This window comes from Neomonachus schauinslandi, chromosome 16 (assembly GCF_002201575.2).
Source record: "Neomonachus schauinslandi chromosome 16, ASM220157v2, whole genome shotgun sequence".
NCBI classification, from domain to species: Eukaryota; Metazoa; Chordata; class Mammalia; order Carnivora; family Phocidae; genus Neomonachus; species Neomonachus schauinslandi.
Window position 1 is genome coordinate 10342036 of NC_058418.1, and position 24016 is coordinate 10366051.

At 49.6% G+C, this 24016-nt stretch overlaps 1 protein-coding gene across 1 annotated transcript; it reads right to left on the reverse strand.

The window, feature by feature from the left end:
- Positions 1-1983: 1983 nt before the first annotated feature.
- Positions 1984-22824, reverse strand: IGSF23 (immunoglobulin superfamily member 23). The gene is given in 7 exon segments (XM_021681063.1): positions 1984-2017; positions 4455-4608; positions 6951-7223; positions 7423-7496; positions 17835-17917; positions 18011-18195; positions 22719-22824. Coding segments are annotated over 7 exon segments (909 nt in total).
- Positions 22825-24016: the final 1192 nt, after the last annotated feature.

A 24016-nucleotide genomic window follows, 5' to 3' on the forward strand; every position in this document is an offset into this window, starting at 1 on the left:
ATGTGACCCTGGGCAAGTCACTTACCCTCTCTCTGAGCCTCCCCTGCTTTGTCAGGAAAATGGGGGTGGATTCTCCTTTCCTCAGTGGGTTCGGTGAAGATGATATGACCCATGAATCACCTAAGGTATGTAGTGTAGGGGCTGACACAGAGACAGCCCTTGGCAGACAACGTTTGAACTCAGGTCTGCTCCTATTACTGCTAATCATCATGACGTGATAGGTGGCTTTTTGTTGGTCACAAAAGCACTGATGTTCCTCAGATGTTAGATGCATCCACAGCGGAGCTTCATCCATACGCCTTTCCCCTCAGCCTGCCATCTACCAGGATTCTCCAACAGCTCAAAATCAAGTGGTCAATCTTATTTACAAATGGGCCATGGACTTCTGAGGGTTGTAACCACCTCCCCCACTTCTCTGCTCTAGTTTATTATTTTTTTCTTTTTTGAAAAGTAGCAAAAATAAGCTGCATGTGTAGAAGACATTTTGGGGTGTCCAGTTTACAAGGCAAAACCTCTCCTGTTTTCTGGGCAACGAGCCCCCACAGACAGGGCTAAGCCCCTCGAACTCTGCTTATACGAATCCTCCTGGCCCCCATCCCAGCCACAGGAATGGGACCACGGTTGACACCTGACCCGAGTGAGACAATCAGATGCCTTCTCCAGGGGTTTTGGGGACAAGGCGAAGGGATTCTGTGGACTTAGAAGTTATGGGATTGAGTCTTTTCCCACGCGGATGGAGAAACACTGAGCACTCACATGCAGAGAGAGACAGAGAGAGAACTGTGGAATCCCATGTACCCAGAGAAGAGGATGACAAGGGGCGAGGGCTGGGGGCCGAGAGGGGCAGCAGGCTACTGCCCTGCCCTGGTTCCAGCAGCGTTCCTGTTTTCTGATCACACACTGGCTTCGGTGGGAGCTTGAAAAAAATGGCCACGGATTCTTTCCTTTTCATCAAGAAGTGTTGTCCATTTCCCACCCCTCAAATCTGGGCTGGCCACGTGACTGGCTTTGGCCAGCAGAATGTGGCAGAAATGATGATGTGCCATTCTTCTTCTTCTTCTTCTTCTTCTTCTTTTTTAAAGATTTTATTTATTTGAGACACAGAGAGAGCACAAGTGCGGGGAGAGCAGAGGGAGAGGGAGAAGCAGACTCCCTGCCGAGCAGGGACCACCCCCCCACCAACATGGGGCTTGATCCCAGGACCCCGGGATCATGACCTGAGCTGAAGGTAGCTGCTCAACCAACTGAGCCACGCAGGTGCCCCAGAAATGATGATGTGCCATTCTTAACCTTGGCCCTAAAAGGCATTGCCCCTCTGCTCTCACTCCTGGAATCCTACCTCTGTCATGTGAACAAGGTTGGGTCGGCCTGCTATGAATGATAGATGATGTGGAGGACAGGTTAATTGTTCCAGACAACTGTCCTAGTCCAGACAGCCCCTGGGTAACTGCCAACTCATCACAGGTGCATGAGTGGGCCCAGCAGAGACCAGAAGAACGGCCCAGCTGAGCCCAGCCCAAACTGATAACCCTGCAGAATTGTAAGCTAAATCCATGGCTGTCTTTTCAAGCCATTAAATTTGGTGGGGGATAGTTTGTTACACAGCAGGTGCTAACTGATACACCCTTGGAGTTTTGGAAGTCTTCCTGGATCCTTGAATTAAATTCCTCCTTTTGTTTTTATTGACCCACTTAAGTGAGTATCCTTTGCTCTCAGCCCACAAATTCTATGAAATATGGACTGCTTGTGTAGGTGGTTTCCAGGCATTTGGTGAGCTGGGCAGGTGGGACACTGGCAGCTGGGGAGAGGGAGAGAAAGGCAGTCTTTGGGACTCTCAGCAAGATGAGAACATCCCAAAGACAAATGATCAGGAGGGAGGAGGTCTCATCTGGAGCCCCCAGGAACTTCATCTTGTCCCAGCCCCAGGATTCTCTTGCTGCCCTTCCCAGCATCACCTCTGAGGCTGACAGACAAGTGCCCACTTCAGCAGCATATCCGTATTCTTTGTCTGTTAGTCCTATAATGAGAGAGAGAGAGAGAGAGAAATCGTCATCATCATCATCACCATCATCATCATCATCATCATCATCATCATGTTGATGGCTGACATTTTTTGAAGGTTTACCATTGCCAGGTACTATTTGCAGTGCTTTACTCCGGCTATGTATGTAATCTGCACACTTTCCCTTTGAGGTAGGAATTACCATTATCCTTGTTTTACAGATAGGGTAGGAGGTTAGTAAGCCTGGCTTCAGGGCCCAGGGCCTTAACTGCAAACAACAGGGATCTCTTTTGGCCCTTGGTGGGTGTGGTGGATGTGTGTGGGGCTTCCCCTCAGCCCACACCCCTCTTTCCCGAGGACTGCTCCTCCCCACTGGGAGGGACAAGACAGCCACGCCTGTCCTCATGACCTCATCTCCAAGGTTGCCATGATTGGAAAAGGCTGGTTCCTCCTGGCTGCCGTCAGCGTCTGTCCGTCATCATACGTCTTGGCCAAAATTGTGGGAGGACAGGAAATGACCCCTCCTGCCTGCTCGTGGAGGCAGGGACTGGATGTCTCATCCTTCCCCTCTAAGAACATGATTTTGGATTTGAATCTGGGTTTGGTTCAGGGTCAGCCATTTGTCAGCTGTGTCCCTGGGCAAGGTGAGTTTCTCTGGTTTACTCACTTGGAAAATGAGGACAAGAACGTACCCATCCCTTGGAGTAGCTGTGACTTGAAGGCTCTTGGCACTTACTGAGGGCCCAGGAAGTTGCAGCTGCTACAGTGAGGAGGAGGATGCAGGGGATTCAGGCAGTAGCCTGGCCCTGCCTCACCCCTGGAAGGTTCCACATGGGACTCAGGGACTGGAGACTTGGCCCCAGCCTCTGCCAGTTGATCCACAAGGCCTTTGCAAACCGTGTCAGCTTGCAGTACATAAGCTATGAAGGCTTGTGTTGTTATGGCAGGAGAAGAGGCAGTTGAGGTTAGGGGCGAGAACTAGGAATGAGGCAGGGTTCTGGGTTTGAATTCCTCTCTAGCTGTGGGGTCTGGGGCTAGTCACTTCTCTCTGAGCCTTAGTTTCCTCTTGGACAAAAACAAGATTTTCTTTCTTATCCACCACCGCCCCTCCCCCTTCCCCCCAACACCTGCAGAGCTCTTGTGGACATTAAATAGAATAATGTTTAGCAAGCACATAATAGGTGCTCAATACATGGTAAGATATTATAGTATTACAGTAATAGCTAATACATCTAGGAATGAAATGCAAGTCGGATATAAGTCAGATCCCGTCCCTCCTCTGCTCTAAACCCTCCATGGCTCTCATGTCACTCAGAACAAAAGCCAAGTCCTTATATGGCCCGCAAGACCTTACACTTTCTGTCCACCCCCACCCCCATTCCCTCCCTGATCTCATGCCCTATTTCTCTTTCCATTCCTCACAGCACTCCAGGCACGCTGCCCTCCTTGCTATTGCTTGAACACACCAGGGAAGTCCTACCTCAGGGCCTTTTGCCCTGGCTATTTTCCCTGCTGGCTATGCCCTTCTGCCAGGCATCCACTGACATCCATCCCTCCTTTGCTCAGTGTCTTTGCTCAGATGTCACTTTCTTGGGGAGGCCTTCACTGACTTAATTAAACCCTACCCCACCCCAACCCTGGCCTTACTTCCCAGCCTTACTCCACTGCTTAGCACTCATCATTATCCAACATGCTATCTATATTTTACTTGGTCGGGGCACCTGGGTGGCTCAGATGGTTAAGCGTCTGCCTTCGGCTCAGGTCATGATCCCAGGGTCCTGGGATCGAGCCCCGCATCGGGCTCCCTGCTCGGCGGGGAACCTGCTTCTCCCTCTCCCTCAACTGTTCCCCCTGCTTGTGCTCTCTCACTCTCTCTGTCAAATAAATAAATAAAATCTTTAAAAAAATAAAATAAAAAAAATATTTTACTTGGTCATCACGTGAATTGCTGGTGTCTCTGACTAGGATGCAAGTTCCTGAGGTCCAGGACTCCGGCTGCTATTCCCAGGGTTTTCCCAGCGCCGGCAGGGTGTGCACTGGATTGATATGTGTAGAAGGACTGAATACAGCACTGACCACATGCCGGGCACAGGTGTGGATGCTTTAGAAATAGTAGCTTGTTTCATCCTCACAACAGCCCCAAGGATGGCATTTTGCAGATGGGCAAACTGAGGCACAGACAGCGGGAGCAACTTGCCCATGGCCTCACTGCGGGTAGGGAATAGAGCCAGGATTCGAAGCTAGGCAGATGAGCTCCGGAATCCTTTCCTGTCTCTTTGTTCCCCGGTGTCACTTCGGGTGCATGCATCAGGGGTAGGTATCCTCCTCCCTGAGTCTAAAGCTTCTTGGATGAGGCTGCTGGTTGGGTTTCTGTCTTGCTGCAGAGTGAGCTGTGTCTTGTGGGGGCTGAGCGGATGTCAGGCAATGGACAGAGGTGAAGGGCAGCACATACCTTATGCTCTGGACGATGGTGAGGCTTATGCCCCCTATCAGCATCATGGCCCCTATATTTCCAGCCACGAGGAGGCCGATAGCAGCTCCTCCTGACACGGTGAGAATGGGGTCTGGCTCGATGGGCTCAGCGTCTGTGGGATCCACATTGTCTTCTGGGGACCAAGAAGGGGCGAGACTGGAGGAGCCATCCTCCCTCCACACCGCCGCCTCCCACCATTTCCCCTCCTGAGCATGTCTTCAGTCTACCCCCTCCTTCCCATCCTCTGGCCTCCACCCCAGCCTCCTCCTGGATCTCCTGCCCCAGTCCCTTCCCCTCCCACCTCCCCACCCCTAGAAGCCAGAGGGGTCTGTGGAAAGCTCAAACTTGACCCTGTTCGCCCCCGGCTCAGAACCTTGCTGTGGCTTCCCAGGACCTGGGGAGGAAGCATCCTTCATTTTGGCCTTTGAGGCCCTGCCACTCGGCCAGCCTCAGCTCTCTCTCTCTCTCCCTACCTTATTAACTTAGTTCCATGGGACTCTACTCAATTTCTGAGCTCACCTCTCTCTTCTACCTCCTGGCCTTTGAACCCCCTAGAATGCTATTTATGCCATTTTCCTCCCCTTGGCCTGGATAATTCCTATGTATCCTAGTACCAGCTCAGATGTCCCCTCCTCCAGGAAGCCCTCCCTGACCGGCTTGCTGGGTCAGGTGGCCCCTTGGCTCCCCCACCCCAGTCTTGCCCACTCTGGTCATTACTGTTTGTGGACGGGTCTGTCCCCCACCAGTCTGTCCCCCACTCAAACATTACTGTTTGGGGACAAGGCCCGGGCTGTCTCCAGAATGTCCCCAACACCACCCAGCACGGGCTGGTCATGTAGTAGGCAGCCAATAAACATTTCCAGAATAGTTGATGGACGAATAAAGGGGGACCTGAAAGTCATTCTCAATGAACATATCAGAGTCACCTGCTGCTACAGGATTTAAACTTTTTTCTCCCAGTGAATCACCCCCAAACCAAATCCTGAAGCTCCTACTAGAGCCTGGCTGGGAAGAAATGGCAGCTCTCTGGGACCCAGCCAAGCCAGACTTTCCATCACCCTTGCCTTTTCCATGCTCTGGACCTTTGCTCATGTGTTCCCTGCTGCCCAAGTCCCTCCCCTACTTCTCTACCGGCCAGGTCCTCTGTACCATTTTAGCTGGTTCCAGGCCTCTCGTCCTCCATGCATAAATACACGAAAAATAATATTCGTGAGGATAGCTGCTATTTAAAGGACCTGCTTTCTTTCTTCTTCTTCTTTTTCGGTAGGCTCCACGCCCACCGTGGGGCTTGAGTTCACGACCCCAAGATCAAGAGTCTCACGCTCCCCCGACAGAACAAGCCAGGTGCCCTTTAAGCACCTCCTTTCCAACAGGTGTTCTGCTGGCCTCATTCATGTATTATTTCTGCTCCTTATGACAATCTTGCAGAGGTATACACAGTCACCCCCATTATACACAGGAAGAAACAGAGGCTCAGAGGAGGGATGTCACTTATCTTAAGTCACCTGGCCAGGAAGGCACAAGGGCGGGAATTGAATCCAGGTTTAACCAGCTCCCAGACCACTTTCCTGATCCCAACAGGCTGTTCTTGTTACTGCCCCCTGGGGCTCCACACGTGCCACCGCATACAGTAATAGTCACAAAATTAATAATAATATGGATAATGGTAATTGCAGCCACAATACTAGCTCATGCTTTCTGAGCACTCACTCGTGTCCAGTAACACTGGGCTCTATTATTATTTATTTATTTATTTTTAAAGATTTTATTTATTTATTTGAGACAGAGAGAATGAGAGAGAGAGAGAGAGAGCACATGAGAGGGGGGAGGGTCAGAGGGAGAAGCAGGCTCCCTGCCGAGCAGGGAGCCCGATGCAGGACTCGATCCAGGGACTCCAGGATCATGACCTGAGCCGAAGGCAGTCGCTTAACCAACTGAGCCACCCAGGCGCCCTGGGCTCTATTATTTTAAGCTGTTCACCTCCTTATCTCATTGAATGCTCACAACTATACTTCAGGGTGGGCACTATTATTTTCCCAATTTACAGATGAGGACACTTGAGACACAGAGAAGTCAAGGCAGTGGTCTAAAGTCACACAGCTAGGAAGTGGTGAAGCCAGAATTCAAACTCCAAAGCCTGTGCTCAGAACCACTCATTATCACCTGCATTTTTTTTTTTTTTTTTTTTTTTTTGCAGGTATGTGCTGAGACCTAGAGAGGTTAAGTTCACACAGCCAGGCAATAGTTGGAGCCGGAATCCAGATCGCTGGCTCTAGATCCTGAGCTGAGCTTTTGTTCGAGCTCATCTCTGTCAGCTGCAGCCTCTGTAAAATGGGCTAATAATCCCCACTCTGCCAGGCAGATGGAAGGACGGGTTGACATCTTGGCTGGAGAGGGGCTCAGAGTGGACCGCTCTGTAGGTGGCTCAATGCAACCAAGGAAGCAGAAGTCTGGGGTGGGGGCGGGGGGACTCACGTGGCAGCGAGAGGGTCACAGGATAGGAGGAACACTGTCCCTGGCTGTTCTTGGCCGTGCACACGTAGGTGCCCAGATGTTCCAGGGACAACCTCCGGATGATCAGCATAGCCCCAATCTTGTAGGGCTTCCCGTTGAAGGTCCAGTGCAGCGTGGGCTTGGGGGTGATAGAAGGAGCCAGGCACTCCAGGATCACTGAGTAGTTGAGGTCACTCTGGATAACGCCCTCGAAGACATAAGGGAATGTCAGCAGCATCACTCCGTTGGAGCTGGCTGTGCAAACAGAGAGCAAGGCCACATGGATGGAGGCCCCTCAAAGAGGCTGAGCACTCCTTTTGTCCAACACAGGGACATTCATTCATTCATTCATTCATTCATCAACAAATGTGTTTGGAGTTCCTGATGGGTGCCCAGTGCTGCTCCAGACACGGGGCGTGGAAGGGCTGTTGGTGCCCCCACCCCAGCCCCTTACCCTCACCCTCACCGCTTCCAACTGCCACATTGCACCTGTTGCCTGGGGACTTTCTCCGGCTGCCAGAGCCTGCTCTGGCCAAGGTGGAAGCAGGCCAGGGCGCTACGCGATGACTGGCATGGGCTGGTATATAAATATCCCAGCTGCCCAGCCCTCAGCTGACCCAGGGTGAGGCCGAAGAGCTGGGAGAAGTGGCTGGATTCTGGATTAGTTTGAAAGCAGAGCCCACAGGATTTGCTGATGGATTGGAGAGAAAGAGAGGAGTCAAGAGGGGGTCTCCAAAGGCTCGGGGCCTGCGCCTGGCTGCTGGGAACCCTCTTTACAGAGATGGGGCATCCATAATAGTTCTCTTCCCAGGTTAAAGACTTGAGGTCCAGGGGTTCTTAGGCTCAGGCTTCATGGTCAGAGAGAGGCACAGCGAGTATTTGAGCCTGGAAGTCTGATGTCGTGGTGAGTACCTGGAGCCTCCACACTGAGCTGATTTCCAATTTCAATGCAATATGATAAAGTGAAAAGAACTTTAGCTCAAACCAAGAACCCATGGAAGGCTTCCTGGAGGAGGTGGTGAATCAGCTAAGCCTGGCAGGAGGAGAAAGAGCCCACCAGGTGTAGAAACAAGAATCAATGTAATATCCACTTGGATCTGGCTCTTACTAGAAGCCAAACACCATTCCAAACACATGCTAACTCATGGCCGGTTATGAGTGAGTGAGACCCATCCATGCTTGGACGAAATCATTTGGAAAGTTGTAATCAGGGGCTCCTGGGTGGCTCAGTCGTTAAGCGTCTGCTTCGGCTCAGGTCATGGTCCCAGGGTCCTGGGATCGAGCCCTGCGTCGGGCTCTCTGCTCCGCGGGAAGCCCGCTTCTCCCTCTCCCACTCCCCCTGCTTGTGTTTCCTCTCTTGCTGTCTTTCACTCTGTCAAATAAATAACTGAAATCTTTAAAAAAAAAGTTGTAATCAGCACTTGAAATGTGACATGAACTATAATATGATAGAAAATATCAGAATGCATTGCTCGTAGCAATAACTGTTATTTTATGACATGTGTCTTACGCGCGCACGCGCACGCGCGTGTGTGTGTGTATACAAGTACACACCAGGTCATGATGTGAAGTTCATTTCTCACTGTGGGTCATGACTGAAAAAGCTTGAAAAACACCAGATTTGCTCACTGAAATCCTCAACACAACCCTATGGGGTAGGTTCTACCATGAGTCCATTTTACAGATGAAGACACTGAAGTACACAGATGGGAAGTACCTTTGCAAGGACATAAGTCACTGGTGGGGCAGCCACGTCTTTGCAAGGCTGTCCTGGTCTCAGAGGCTGCACAAGCTCCGGGCTGAGCATGGCTTGGGCACGGGAGGTGGGGGAACTCTCCCCACCTTTGGTACCCTGAAGATGGTGCTGGGCTAGAGAGGCCATGGGAAAGGAGATAAGCTCCAGGACCATAGAGAGTCCTGTAGAATCCCAGCTTGGCCTTTTGCTTCTAGGTGACCACAGGCCATTGACATCACCTCTCGGTCTTAGTTCCCCACCTGTGCAGTGGGGTTGGTGCTCGGAGCATCTACTTTCTTGGGTCGTTGTGAAATCCCCTGTGTTTGGTGAGTAGCGAGGGCTCAGTAAGTTGCAGCCTGTCCTTCCTGCTTTTTGGTGTTGACTCCAGCTGGTCTCTCTAAAGGAGAACTTTCTCCCACTCTTCACGGGGCAAACTCCTGATTGGCTTTACAGGTCCCAGCTCGGATGGCCCCTCCTCTGGGGAGCCCTACCTGTCTCCTAGGCTAGGTTCTTGCGTGTCCCTGCCCACGAGCCCAGCCTCACCCAGGACAGAGAAGGCACTAAAAAAGGATTTGATGCATATGTAAGAATCAGCGTCGGTAAGTGTTTTGTTGAGTGGAAATCTCAGGCCCCGCGTGGTCAGCCCTGCATGGTCAGCCCCGCAGACCACCAGCTCTACCTGCCTTCCAAGTCACGCTGAAAAGCCAACGGCCTCGCATGGCCTGCACCCCCTATACGGTTCTGCGCACAATTTCTTGTGCTCTCCAGATCTCTCTTGCCCCTCTAGCCTTGCCCACGCTGCTCTCTCTGCCGGAGAACTCGGTCCCTCTCGGCCCCACTCACCCTGGCCAAGTATCTGCTCTGTCGCACTCCTGCGTCCTCTGCTGGTTTCCAGCACTGTGTCTTGAGCTGTTGCATTTCCGATGCTCAGTCTGCTTCGGGTATCCAGTGTCTCCTGGCCGATGTGGTTGGGCCCTGGGAAGCCCTCAGGGGAGAAGATCATGGTTTCTGGCCGGGCCTCGTGCCCTTGGAACCAAGAAGTGGAGAGAACACCATTCGGGCTTCTGGGGACAGGCAGGCGGGCACTGGCTCCTTTGGTCAAGGGGTGTGGAGATGCGGGGGCAGGCAGGTCCAAGGAGGCAGAACAGGTGCAGGATGCGATCAGGATGCCTTGGAGGATGTGGGAAAGGAGAGGAGAGAGCAGAGGGAGCAAATGGGACCAAAGGCGAGATGATGCCCCAGCAAATAAACCTTCCCGAGCTGGCGAGGAGTGTGGCACATCAAGAGCTGATAACAGTGATAATGACAGAAATAGTGTAGGGGGGGCGCCTGGGTAGCTCGGTTGGTTAAGTGTCTGACTACTGATTTCTGCTCAGGTCATGATCTCGGGGTCCTGGGCTCGAGCTCCATACACAGCGGGAAGTCTGCTTGAGGATTCTCTCTCTCTCCCTCTTCCTTTGCCCCTCCCCCTGCTTGCTCACTCTCTCTCTTTCTCTCTCTCTCAAATAAATAAATCTTAAAAAAAAAGAAATAAAAGGGAACATTCACTGAGCACCTCCTACAATCCAGACACTGTTCTAAGCAATGAACATATATTATCTTACTTACTCCTTCATCGACCCCACCAAGCACACATTATTCAGGGTATCCTGCAGATCCATTCTCTGACCTCTGCCCTGCTCTGCCTCCTGAAAGGCTGACTTCTTTGAGCTGCATCATCAGGTCCCCATGTCTTTTGCTTCGGGTTGGCTCCTGCCACTGGGAGTGACCTTGAAGTAGCTGGTCCCACAGCTCCCTCCCTGCTCCATCAACATGGGTCGGCTCTGTCCCTCTAATAAGGCTGCCGTTGGTGTCCCTCTCCATACACCACTGTCTTTGGGTTTTGGGGTTCTGCTCTTCCTCTTACACGGCTTCTAGCACAGAGGTAGTAACGGCTTTCTGCTGTGGCTAGTCCCTGGGTGTTGCACAATCTCAGGTGGGTTTACCTATGTCCTGCCTACACCTCTGCAAATAGTCCCTTTATTAACCCCCATCATTACTCCTTTTGAGTAGACCATTTCCTACCTCAACCCTGAGTGACACAATTATTATACCCCCAGGAGGACTGAGGAAATGGAAGCTCAGAGAACTGAAGACCATTGTCCAGGATGTCATAGGTGATAAACAGCAGGGCTGTGAGCCACACCCAGGCAGGCAAAATTCTGTCAGTAAAGTAGACTGGTGAGTGTGCCCCACCATCCCCAGTTGCTCTCACTTCCTTTAATTAAATTTCCACATGGCTTAGTGCTTGGAGTGAAATCCTCAGGGTCTGGCTCCAGACCCTATGCACTTACCCACCCCACTCTTCTGCCTCTCATTGGATTGATGGCTGTTGCAGTAAGAACACAAGGTCCAGCCATAAAAGACTGAAACACCTGAGATGCAAATGTAAAGAACTTCAGCCAAGTGGAAAAAAACAAATACCACCCACCAAGTCAGAAGAACAATGACATACCGGGAAAAATGATTTGCAACAGATCTCACAGACCAAGAGCTTATTTTGCTAATATGTAAAAAGCTCTGAGATATCAATAAGAAAAATATCAACAACCTAACAGAAACATATACAAAGGATATGGGTAGGCCATTCATAGAAAATAAAATAAAATAGAAATGTCAAATATTCAGCCGTGCTCATGGTAAGAGAAATGCAAATTATTATTATTATTTTTAAAGACTGTATTTTTATTTGACAGAGAGAGAGAGAGAGATCACAAGCAGGCAGAGCAGCAGACAGAGAGAGAAACAGACTCCCCGCTGGGCAGGGAGCCTGATACAGGACTCGATCCCAGCACCCTGAGATCATGACCTGAGCCGAAGTCAGACACTTAACTGACTGAACCACCTGGGTGCCCTCCATATCCTCTGACCCTGAAATTAAATGTCAGGGAATGTGTTCTACAGATACACTTTCTCAATATAAAATGACTAACGGGCAGGGTCATTTGTCACACCTTAGTTATAATGGCTAAAGATTGGAAATATCCAAGTGCCCGTCCATAGGGAACCAATTTAATAAATTATGGTCCATTCACACAGTGGAACGATACACCTGTACAAAAGGATGAGGAAGAACTCCGGAATGGCATGAACCGAGAGGTAAAGATCTCCAGAGTATGTAGTTAAGTTACAAATGCATGCTGCTGGATAATTCTTATGGTATGCTACCTTTGGTGTAAAAACAGGAGAAAAGTAACTATATATTTGCATTTCTTATAAACACACAAAGAAACCCTGGAAGGATACACAAAAACAGTGGTTCTCTGTGTGTGATGGTGGGGAGGGAAGGCTCAGAACTGGGTGGGTGGATAGGACAGAGACTTCCCTCAAGGTCTTTTCTATATCTTTGAGATTTAAACCGTGGCAATATACAACCCATTCAAAAATTAAGTAAAATTTGAATAAAGGAAATAAGAGAGCATAAATGTTCTCCATAGTCTTTCACACACACATGCACACACACACACGTGCACACACACACAAATGCACACACACCAGAATGTAAGATCCGGAATTGGACTGCCAGCGAGCAAGTCCCAAAACTTACTAGCTCTGGTGACTTTGGGAAAATTACTTATCCTCTCCGAGCGTCAGTTTCCTTATCTATAAAATGGGAATGATGATGCCTTCAGTGATTTTTCTTTTTTTTTTTTTAAAGCTTTTATTTATTTATTTGAGAGAGAGAGAATGAGAGACAGAGAGCATGAGAAGGAGGAAGGTCAGAGGGAGAAGCAGACTCCCCGCCGAGCAGGGAGCCCGATGCGGGACTCGATCCCGGGACTCCAGGATCATGACCTGAGCCGAAGGCAGTCGCTTAACCAACTGAGCCACCCAGGCGCCCGAGACCGGGTTGTTTTTTTTGTTTTGTTTTTAATTTTTTTTTAAAGATTTTATTTATTTATTTGAGAGAGAGAGACTGAGAGAGAGAGAGCATGAAAGGGGGGAGGGTCAGAGGGAGAAGCAGACTCCCTGCCGAGCAGGGAGCCCGATGCAGGACTCGATCCTGGGACTCCAGGATCATGAGCCTGGAGGCAGTCGCCCAACCAACTGAGCCGCCCAGGCGCCCCTCCCTGAAGTTTTATAAGCAGACCACATCTCGTAAAGGCCCCTCCCCTCCCCCAGTTTTATTCTCCAAAATGATTTTGGCTGGTCGTTTCCTCTCTAGTAGTGGATCATTTTTTTTAAATATATTTTTTTAAAGATTTTATTTATTTATTTGAGACAGAATGAGAGAGAGAGAGAGCACATGAGAGGGGGGAGGGTCAGAGGGAGAAGCAGGCTCCCCGCCGAGCAGGGAGCCCGATGTGGGACTCGATCCAGGGACTCCAGGATCATGACCTGAGCCGAAGGCAGTCGCTTAACCGACTGAGCCACCCAGGCGCCTACTTTCTTCTTTTTCATATATTTAAATATAAATTTCCCTCTCAGTGTTACTTTATTTTATTATTATTATTATTTTTAAAGATTTTATTTATTCATTTATTTGAGAGAGAGAGCACATGAGATGGGGGAGGGTCAGAGGGAGAAGCAGGCTCCCTGCCGAGCAGGGAGCCCCATGCGGGACTCGATCCCGGGACTCCAGGATCACAGCCTGAGCCGAAGGCAGACGCTTAACCGACTGAGCCACCCAGGCGCCCGCCTTCAGTGATTTTTCAACTGGGGATGATTTGCTCCCCTCGGGGGACATTGGCAATGTCTAGAAGTCTTTCTGGTTGTCATGACGTGGGGTGGGGGAGGTGCTACTGGCACACAGTGGGTGGAGGTCAAGGAGACTGATCAGCCTCCTACCATGCTCAGGACAGCTCCAGCAACAAGGAAGCATTGGACCCCAAATGTGAGCAGTGCCGATGTTGAGAAGTCCTGGCCTAATGCTTATAAAGGGCGCTTAGAACAGTGTACCAACAAGGTGACTGCCAAATCAATGCTTGACATTACATTTATAATTATCATCACTGTTACCATTCTTGCTTCTGTAATTGCAAGTCCTTGGGGTGCTGTAAATATGTCTTTTAAAGATTAAAAACAAAAGCAATACAGTAAGTGGTTACATTCTAAGGATCAGAAATACCCACTTACAGAACAAACGTGAAAACATCAGCTCTCTCCTGGAATGAGAAGTGGTAGCGAGGGTAATGACTCCCAGGGCAGCAGCACCAGATACAGACAGTGCTGGGCTCTGGAACCGGGTGTGACAGGTCGCAGAAGGGCAGCTTCTGGGGGAGGGGGTCAGCTGACACCCCATGCTGGCTGTGTGCCAGGGACTGTGCCAGATTCTCCCAACCACAACCTCACTGGTCCCCTCTACAACTCTGAGGTCAGCACTAGTCTGTTTTATAGGCAGGGAAACTGAGGCACAGCGAGCTTGAGTCTCAGAGCCAAGGTCAAAAGTGGAGAGCTGGGAGTTGTCCCATTACAGGGCCTTCTGGGTGGGTGAGGGGGGCTCACTGCCCTCCTCGTACCTCCACTGGTTTTATCTCTGAGTCGGCAGCTGGTGTCATTGTTCTTTTTAAAAAGATTTATGTATTTATTTGAGAGAGAGTTGGGGGGAGGGGCAAGGGGAGAGAGAGAATCTCAAGTGGCCTCCCCGCTGAGCATGGAGCCCCACAGGGGGCTCGATCTCACGACCCTGAGATCATGACCTGAGCCAAAATCAAGAGTCAGACACTTAACCGACTGAGCCACCCAGGCGCCCCTGGTGTGACTTTTCTATTCCCCTGTCCATAAGCCTTCTGTGGCTCCCCAGTGCTCTCAGGACACAGCGCAGATCCCCTTGCCTGGCACCCTCCTACATCTCCACGCTCTTCTCACCACTCTTCCCTCATTGTCTGCATCAGGCAGACCGAACTCCGTGCAGTTGCCCTGGCCTCTGGGCCTTTGCACATGCGGGTCCCCCTACCTAGAATGCTGTTCCCCCTAACTCTTCATCTAGCTGTGATTCCAGTTTCAGCTCAGGCACCCCCCTTCTGAAGCCTTCCCTGACCCTCAGGGATGCTTGGTGATAGACACTACACTTGTGTCTGGGCAGGGACCTCAGGAGATGGAGTGATGGAAGCTCTAGCCGCAAAGTGATGGGAATAAACAGGACCTGCTCAGGGTGTTGCTTTTTTATCTTGATGGAAAAAAAATTTGCATTCTTCCCCTTTTATGAAACAAAGGGCACAGGGATGCAATTTGCATAAGCGACGCCACCGTTCTCTGAGCTCTTACTTAGATTTTGACAGCTTTGAAAAGGGCCTTCCCTGGGCAGCACCTCCCCAGCTTCAGACTCAGCCCTCTTCTTTGGGCCCCCACATTCCTGCCCTACCCACTGGGGGATGGGTCTGTCTTCTCCCTGGCCTGTGAGCCCCAAGAGAGCAGGGCTGGGGCTGTCTTGGTCACCGCTCTGTCCCCAGCACCACCCTGCACAAGCTGGGCCCCCAGCAGGCGCTCAGGAGTGTTTGTTGAATCAGTGATTGAAGTAGAAGATCTTGGGTCACCCAGTCTGCATTTGGGGATGGAGTTCTGATTCTGACACCATTGCAGGTGCCTGGTGATTCAACGAGTGTCCCCAAGGCACCTTAAGAAGACCTCACGTCTTGGCAACCCTTCCTCCAGCTGCTGTAGAATCACGGTTTCACTTGGAGACTTTGAGGCCACTAGACCCGGGTTCATAACCCAGACTCTGCCACTTATTATTTCTGGGCTCCGAGCCTCAGTTTCCCCGCTCATCAAGGAGGGTGGTTGATAGCAATCATTTCACAAGAGTGCCTGAGATTCAATGAGATCATGAATTTTCAGGGCTGAGGACAGTCTCATTTAGGTATTATATAGATTTTATATATATGTGTGTGTGTGTGTATGTGCACATATATTTTAAGCCTGTGGGATGAAGGATGGAATTTCAGAGCTGGAACCATAGAGATAATTCAGAACTCTTAGGTTTTGGGAGCGTGGCTATTTCAGTCAGGGACGCTTCCTGAATCAGCAGTTATATATATACAGACACATGCCAGATGTTATACTTGACTTCTCCCATGCTCTCAAAATTTCCACAGAGGTACCAGAGGCTGAGAACAGAACAGCGGCTGCCAAGAACCTTCATGCCCAACTGAGGTCTCGAAAACGGATTATAGGTCACCAGCTCTGCCAGCACCAGCCTCTCGACCCCCCCGCCAGGCTGTGGGAAGGGAGAAGAGGGGGAGGCTCAGAGTGAGGTTTTCTGGGGCAGAGTTGAGAATGAACTGCGAGTCCCCGCCCCCCCCAGGGGGAGGAGAGGGGAGGCCTGGGGCTTTCTTCCTCCCCAGGCCAAGTGAGGGCAGCTCCAAGGGAACCTCTCCCAGAGAGCTAGAAATGTGTCCCCTGGAATTTGCGGGAACTTAGACCTCTAGGTGTCCAAGTGAGGGATGGAGTGGAAAGGGCCTGTGGGGCAGAGGGAATAGAGGCTGGAGTGGAAATGACCCATGCCTCTAGCATTCCGTGTGATGACAAAGGTGTCCTCGTGTTTCCCATGAGGCAGTGGTGGATGCCACGCCAGGGAGCTGGCTGGAGGCTGTCTGGCAAGGCCCCTCATGGGACAGGGCTCCCAAGGGCAGACCTTGGCAGAAAGAGGCTGGAGGGAGCCAGGAGATGCTGGTGAGCCTCTAGGGGGGCCCAGTTCATGGAGCCACAACAACATACTCTGCAGTGACGAGGGTCCTCAAAGTGCCCCCCACCCAGATGAATCCAGCAATGGTGCCTCAACCACACAGAAGGGCTTGACTCCACCCTACAAGTAAAATAGCCAAGTAGAAACTTTCCTGCCCCCTTCCTGGCCTTCCTCCCCTCTGCCCGTGGCCCTGAGAGGGCCACAGACCACATCTCTGGGTGGGGAGGAAGGACACAAAGAGAAACAGGCCGAGGCCCACCATGTCCCCCTAGAATCTTACTGCAGTTGGACATGGTCCTCAGCTGGGGATGAGGCGAAGCTTTAAACCAGGTGGAGTTTGGGGTTTTGAAACTACACGGAAACTGACCTTTTTAAGACCTGGAAAAGGAGGCAATTCATTTACTTTCTGAGAGGTGCATGTGTGTCATCTTTGGAAAGTGTGGTCTTGGTGGTCAGACCATCTGGGTTCAAATTCTCCCTCTGCCATTTCTAAGCTGTGTGGCCTGGGGGAGGCACATAACCTCTCTGTGCCTCAGTTTCCTCCACTATGAAGTGGGGATCATATAGCCCTTACCTCATAGAGTTAAGAATTAAATGTTACTACATGAAAGCTCTTAGAACAGCCTGGCATGTAGAAGAAGTCAGTCATATGACCTCTTGATATTATGACTTGTTATTTTATAATCATTATTATTATTATTTAAGATTTTATTTATTTATTTGAGAGAGAGAGAGAGCATGAGCAGGGGGAGGGGCAGGGAGAGAGGGAGAATCTCAAGCAGACTCCCCACTGAGCAGGGAGCCCGTCCCAGGGCTCCATCCTAGGACCCCGGGATCATGACCCAAGCTGAAGGCAGATGCTTAACTGACTGAGCCACCCAGGCACCCCTATTATTATTTTTTAAAAAAAGATTTATTTATTTATTTGAGAGAGAGAGAGAGAGAGTGCATGCGAGTGGAGGGAGTGGCAGAGGGAGAGAAAGAATCCTCAAGCAGACTCTGCGATGAGAGTGGTGCCCCAGGCGGGGCTCCATCCCACAACCCATGAAATTGTGACCTGCTCTAAAACCAAGAGTCCCACACTCAACCGACTGAGCCAGCCAGGCGCCCCTATCTTATTATTATTTTTTAAAAAATTATTATTAGATGTAGATAGCTGGGGTGAGCCAGGGAGCTCGGTGAAAAAGGGCTGGCGGGGGGTGGGGGGTGGTCCTGGTCCTGAATTCTGATTCTACCCTCACCAGCCAGCGATCTTGGACAGGTGACTCTCCCTCTCTGAGCCTCCCTTCCTTGGTAAAAAGGGTCAATAGCACGGCCTCTTGGGGGCACTTCAGGAGCTCTTGTGCATCTTTCAACTGACTAGAGGCAGAGCTCTGAGAGGGGCAACTCTGACTTGGATAGAGACTCTCCCTGGGGGTGTCCTCTCCCTGTCCCCAACCTGTGGGTGAAGCCACTGTTCCTTACGCACCTGTTAAAAGTAGCCTCTTCCAGGCAGGGCTGTGGCCGGGTCCGGCGTCCAGAGGACACCTCATGCCTCGTTTTGTCCAGGCGCTGCGCAGGGGAGGTGGCCCTGTCGGGAGTGGGGCCTCCTAGACCTCAAAGTCAAGTACGCAGCTTTGGCCCCGCCCCCCGTCCTGGCCACACCCCCCGCTTCCCTGCCTGGCTCCCGCTCTTGGCTGGGAATTCACCTCCCCGACCTGCACTCTTCCCTAGCACCGGGTTTATGGTAGTGGTGGGTGGGGAGCACGCAGGGGCGGGATTCTGGGAGAAGGGGTTCTAGGGTTTCGCTTGTTCCCTCTTTGCCCCCGCCCCTTTCCAGCCCTCCTGGCCTGGAGAATGATGAAGATGGAGGGTGGGGCAGAATTGTTCTGCTTCTGTCACTTCACATCAGAGGAGAGGAATGGCCAAAGGTCATCAGGTAGGAGGTGGCTGGGGCCTCGCTTGCCTCCTGACTTGGCTCCAGACTCCCTGACTATCAGCTCTGAGACTCCACGTTTCTCCTCTTTAAAATGGGGGTGTTGATAATAGTGCCTGCCTCAGAGTCAGAGGGTCCCATGGACATCAGATGCCCAGCAGAGTGCCTGGCATAGAGTAGGTGCTCGATGAATGGCAGTAGTTATTAAAATAATGCGAAGTATTGTTATAGGTATCCAGGATGTCCTGGAGGCATGTTCAGAAGCCCTTTCTCAGGGCCTTGCTCCTACTATATCCTGAATTTTGGATTCTGGAAGAATAAGCCACAAAAACTTCTTTCTCTCATCCTTTGGACCCATTCTTTCCTCCTCAATAATTGTATTGCTCAAACAAACAGCTGGCGTTTATTGAACACCTACCATATGCCAGGCACAGCACTTGACCTTTAAGGATTGTTGTTTAATTGAATCCTCATAGCAACCCTGCGGGGTCAGTATGATTATCTTTTTCCAGTGGCTCACAGAGGCTAAGTAGTTCACCTAACCTCATACAGCTATTCACAATGGCTTTTGTCAATTCTTGGAGAGAGTCACCTCAGGGCCTTAGCACTTGCTGCTCCCTTTTCTTAGCACCTTACACAAGTCAACTTATGGCTGATTGCATCTCATTGTTCCAGTCTCAAATCAAATAGCAACTCCTCCAAAGGGCCTTCCCTAATGCCTGCTACAGGTGAAGCCCCAGCTTCTTGCTAGCAAAGCACACTGTTTTCTTTTCTTTCCAATATTTACTACTGTCTGAAATTATTCATTTCTTTGTCCATTTCTTTATTATCTGTCTCCCCATTCCCACACCCACCTCTCTAGAACATCAGGAGGGAAGGATTTTGTCTGGCTGTGTCCACAGTGTCTAGAACAGTGCCGGGCATATCATGGGTGCTCAATAATTTTTTTTTTAAGATTTTTAAAAAATTTATTTGACAGAGAGAGAGATAGTGAGAGCAGGAACACAAGCAGGGGGAGTGGGAGAGGGAAAAGCAGGCTTCCCACGGAGCAGGGAGCCTGATGTGGGGCTCGATCCCAGGACCCTGGGATCATGACCTGAGCCGAAGGTAGATGCTTAACGACTGAGCCACCCAGGCGCCCCTCAATAATTTTTTTTTTATAGTGAATGAACAATGTGTAAGTGTGAGTGTCATGGGAGTGTTGGAACTTGAACTCCTATCTGACTCAGCAGCTCATGCTTTTCCCTCCCAAAGATGTCCAGGTTTCTACCCTGGGGCAAAGTTTCACACACAAGTCTTTGAAAATAGTCGTTATCAAGTGACTTGGTAATATCTTTATTAACATTACCCACACTGCCTTTTTTTTTTTTTTTTAATGATTTTTGTGAAGGCTTGCTGGGGCAATTAACCAGGCCAGGGGACTACCAGTGGGTGATAAGCAAATATTTGCAACACGATTAATAACCGTCTGTGGATGAGGAGTCTGGTGTTTCAGCTTATCCAGCTTTCAGGCTCTTTTATTGGGGCAACAGCATCTGGAGTTTGCTTTGAGAAACCAGCCTTCTCACGGTTCCAGATCAGAGCACTTCATCCTCCAACCACAGTGATTGGGGGAGGGTTGGGCACGTGACCCTAGCCTAGCAATAAAATCATTTCAACCGCGTGCTTCAGTGATAGCTAGACACACCACCAACACAGGCCCAGGAAAAGCAAACAGAGGTCTTCTATTGGAACTCTGGGGAATAAAGCATTTTCTGGGGCGCCTGGGTGGCTCAGTTGGTTAAGCGACTGCTTTCGGCTCAGGTCATGATCCTGGAGTCCTGGGATCGAGTCCCACATCGGGCTCCCTGCTCAGCAGGGAGTCTGCTTCTCCCTCTGACCCTCCCCCCTCTCATGCTCTCTCCATCTCAGTCTCTCTCTCAAATAAATAAATAAAATCTTTAAAAAAAAAAAAAAGCATTTTCTTTCTGTCTGGCTTGCAAAGCTGAAGGGACCTAAGTGTGGAGCACCTGGGGGCCCTCTTTCTACCATGAATAGAAAAGCAGCCTAGAATGAGGCCAACGCATAAGAAAGCATGGCAGAGTAGATGGACAGATTTCTGATGACATCATTTAAACACCTAGACCCATCTGTGCCTGAAGCTGGCCCTAATATTTCAGCTTTTGTGTCATCTGAGTCTATATGTTCCCCTTGATCTTTCTGGAAGTTTGATTTGCGATTTAGTTACTTGCTTCCCAAAGAACTCTGATGGAAAGGAAAGGTGAAAACAGAGCTTTTTGAGAGCATATGATTCAGGATCTAGTGGAGACTGAGGATGGGTAAGGGATGCCTTGGGGGAGGAGGATTTAGCAGGTCTTCGTATCCCAAACCTCAGCCTTTCTCATACCACATCTTAATTCCTTCCATATGTACACCACATCTGCACTTTTATTTATTTATTCAATATTTTACTTAAAAACAACTCATCTAAAATAAGCTTGACTCAGTTTTTAAATAATAACACCCACAAAAGTACCTCCTAATAGGCTACTTGCATCAATGCAGATGACAGCAAAAATATAATGATGAAAATGAAACATATCTGTCCACATAACTGTGCAAAAAATTTTGGTGTGTCACTGAAAGAACATGAGCCCTGATCTGCAGCACAACAATGTGAAGATACTTACTGCTGAACTGTACCTTAAAAATGGTTAAGACGGTAAATTTTGTGTCCTGAGCTTTTTTTATTTTTTTTATTTTTTAAAGATTTTTATTTATTTATTTGAGACAGAGAGAATGAGATACAGAGAGCATGAGAGGGAGGAGGGTCAGAGGGAGAAGCAGACTCCCTGCCGAGCAGGGAGCCCAATGCGGGACTCGATCCAGGGACTCCAGGATCATGACCTGAGCCGAAGGCAGTCGCTTAAGCAACTGAGCCACCCAGGCGCCCCTGTCCTGAGCTTTTTTTAAAACCACCATTAAAATTTTAAAAAATTATTTAAAGAAGAAGAAGAGAGAGAAGAAGAAGACAAGGAGCAATGATGTACATAGCTTGCCTTTATGGTCCAGTCAAGGTAGGATGGAGTTGAAATCAACCCTTGCTGATACTCCAAGAAATAGCTAAGTTACATTTGCAGAAATCATAACAAACCATCATCAAGCCCATAGATAACTTGGGGAAGGGATTAACTAAGTAGGAAAACAGAATACAAATGGCAGATATAACATCTAATGAGTCACTTCTCTTTCATTAGAGTCAGATAGCTTAACCAATGGAGCAAGTTCAACCTGGCTAGTGATGTCATGTGGATATTATGTAGGCCCTGAAATGATATGATAAGAAGGGCACTTCAGGGAGAAGAAGAAGAAGAAGAAGAAGAAGAAGAAGAAGAAGAAGAAGAAGAAGAAGGAGAAGAAAGAAGAAGAACAACAACAACAAGAAGGAGGAAGAGGAGGAGGAGAAGAAGAAGGAGGAGGAGGAGGAGGAAGAGGAGGAGGAGGAGAAGAAGAAGAACAACAACAACTACAACAGCAACAACAACAACGAGGAGGAGGAAGAAGGGGGGAGGGGGTGTTGGAGGAAGAGGAGAAGAAGAAGGAGGAGGAGGAGGAAAAGGAGGAGGGGGAGGAGAAGGAGAACAAGGATGGGGAGGAGGAGGAGAAGAAAAAGGAGGAGGAGAAGGAGAGGGGGAAGGGGAAGAAGGAGAAGAAGAAGAGGAAGAGCTCCTTCAGCTCTATGGTATTCTCCCCCACCCCCAAACCCAGAACCCCAGTCTAAGTATGAGAAAAACTTAGCCAAATCCAAATTGAGGGACATTCTACAAAATACCCTGTGTTCCTTAAAATGATCATGGCCATGAAAAAACGAGGTAGGACTGAGAAATTGTCACAAAGGAGATTCAGGAGACATGAAAACTAAATGCAACGTAGGATCCTGGATTGGATCCTGGAACAGGAGAAGGACATTAATGGAAAGATTGGTGAGATGTGAATAATGTCTAGAGTTAAAAAAAAAAAGAACATGAGTCCCACTTGGAGGAGAGAATCATGACAATTGCTAGCATTTACAAAAGAAAAGCAGTCCCGCTTAGAGGAGACAGTCATGACACTGACAATGACAAATGCTAGCATTTATGGAGAACTTGACTCTGAGTGGGGCACAGAGCCGTATGGCAGGGGTTGCCATTCTCCAATTACAGAGGAGGAGAATGAGGCACAGAGAGGGTAGCTAGCTTATCCGAGGCCACGCAGCTGGTACATGACTGGGCAGACCCAGGTGCTGGTTTCCAGAGTCCGTGATCTTAAGCATCATATACACCAATCTTTTAGTCGCTTGAGCTTCCTAACATCCATAGGTATTAGATATTGTTTCCACTTCTTCACACGAGGAAACAGAAATACAATGAGTGTGGTTAAATACATTGTCTAAGGCCAAACCCTGTAAGGCACACTCACTCCAAGCCAGCCTCACGTCCTCCGGTCCTGGGATGATGAGTTTCCTGAGACACTGGTCAGGTCCTCCGTTACTGGCTCCGTGAGCCCTCACAACATCATCATTCATGTCTCCTGGTGCGCGTTGTGCATGCGCATGCGCACATGTGCAAGGGCTCGGTGTGTTGGAGGGGAGCAGTAAAGCATCATTTCACTTATAACAGGACAGATAGCCAGTGCTGGGCGGCTCGGGACAAAGCAGAATTGTAAAAGGCGGCTGGAAGGCCAAAAGGACCCCCTGTCCCGCCAGGGGCTAGGTTTGGATAGGGAGAGGTCTTATCCCACGTGTTTCATGTTTCCATGGAAAGACTGGTCAGAGGCAACCCCTGCTCCTCCCAGGGGGTTTGGAAATATCTGCCTACAAACGTAGGTTATCACCATGCCTGAGGACAGAACAGTACTGCTGTTTAACTGGGCTAAACGTCCTGCAATAATAGGCGGGACTGTCCTCTGCGACACAGACTCATCTCACTTAAAATGCCAATAGTGCCCCAGTTAGAAACCTGGAGTTGAATAAGGCTACGGCTTTTGGCCCACTTCCTTGTTATGAAATTGATGAGTCTGGGAGAGGATACTGATTCTTCCCTCCGTTTTTGGATTTGCCTGTCTCTTGAAAGAATCCATTGTAGCCTGCTACCTCCTGCCATGTGATAAAGGGCCTCCCAGAAGTATGATTATATGGAAGAGAAACTAGTGGTGCCCTCACCCCTGATCTATTAGCCCCTTCTTTCACAGTTAAAGAAGTTTTCCCTGGGCACATGGTTGCCTGGAATAAAGACTACATTTCCCAGCCTCCCTTGCAGCAAGTGTGGCCCAGAGGCCACGTTCTGATCAATGAGATATGAGCAGAAGTGCAGTTTTGGGGTCCTGCCCTTAAAGGAATGGGCCCTTCCTTTCTTGTTTTCTCTTCCTTCAGGCTAGGGTGGGGACATGGTGGCATGGCATCTTGGACCATGGGGACAAGCACAACACCATAGGGGTGGCCAAGAACAGGATGGAAGAGCCCAGGCTCCTGACACCTTCACAAAGCAGAGCTGAACACCAGCTTGCACTGTTACAGCAGAGAGAAATACATTTACATATATTTATATGTAATTAAAGCTATTCTTATTTTGAATCTGTTACACACAGCCAAATTTATATCCTAAATTAAGCTGCTCAATTTAAGGGAGCAGAAAAGAGGGGGAGGTGATGTCTAACCCATTGGGCCACACAGCTCAGTCATGTTTCCTGATACTCTTTATTGTTTGGGTAATTAAGCC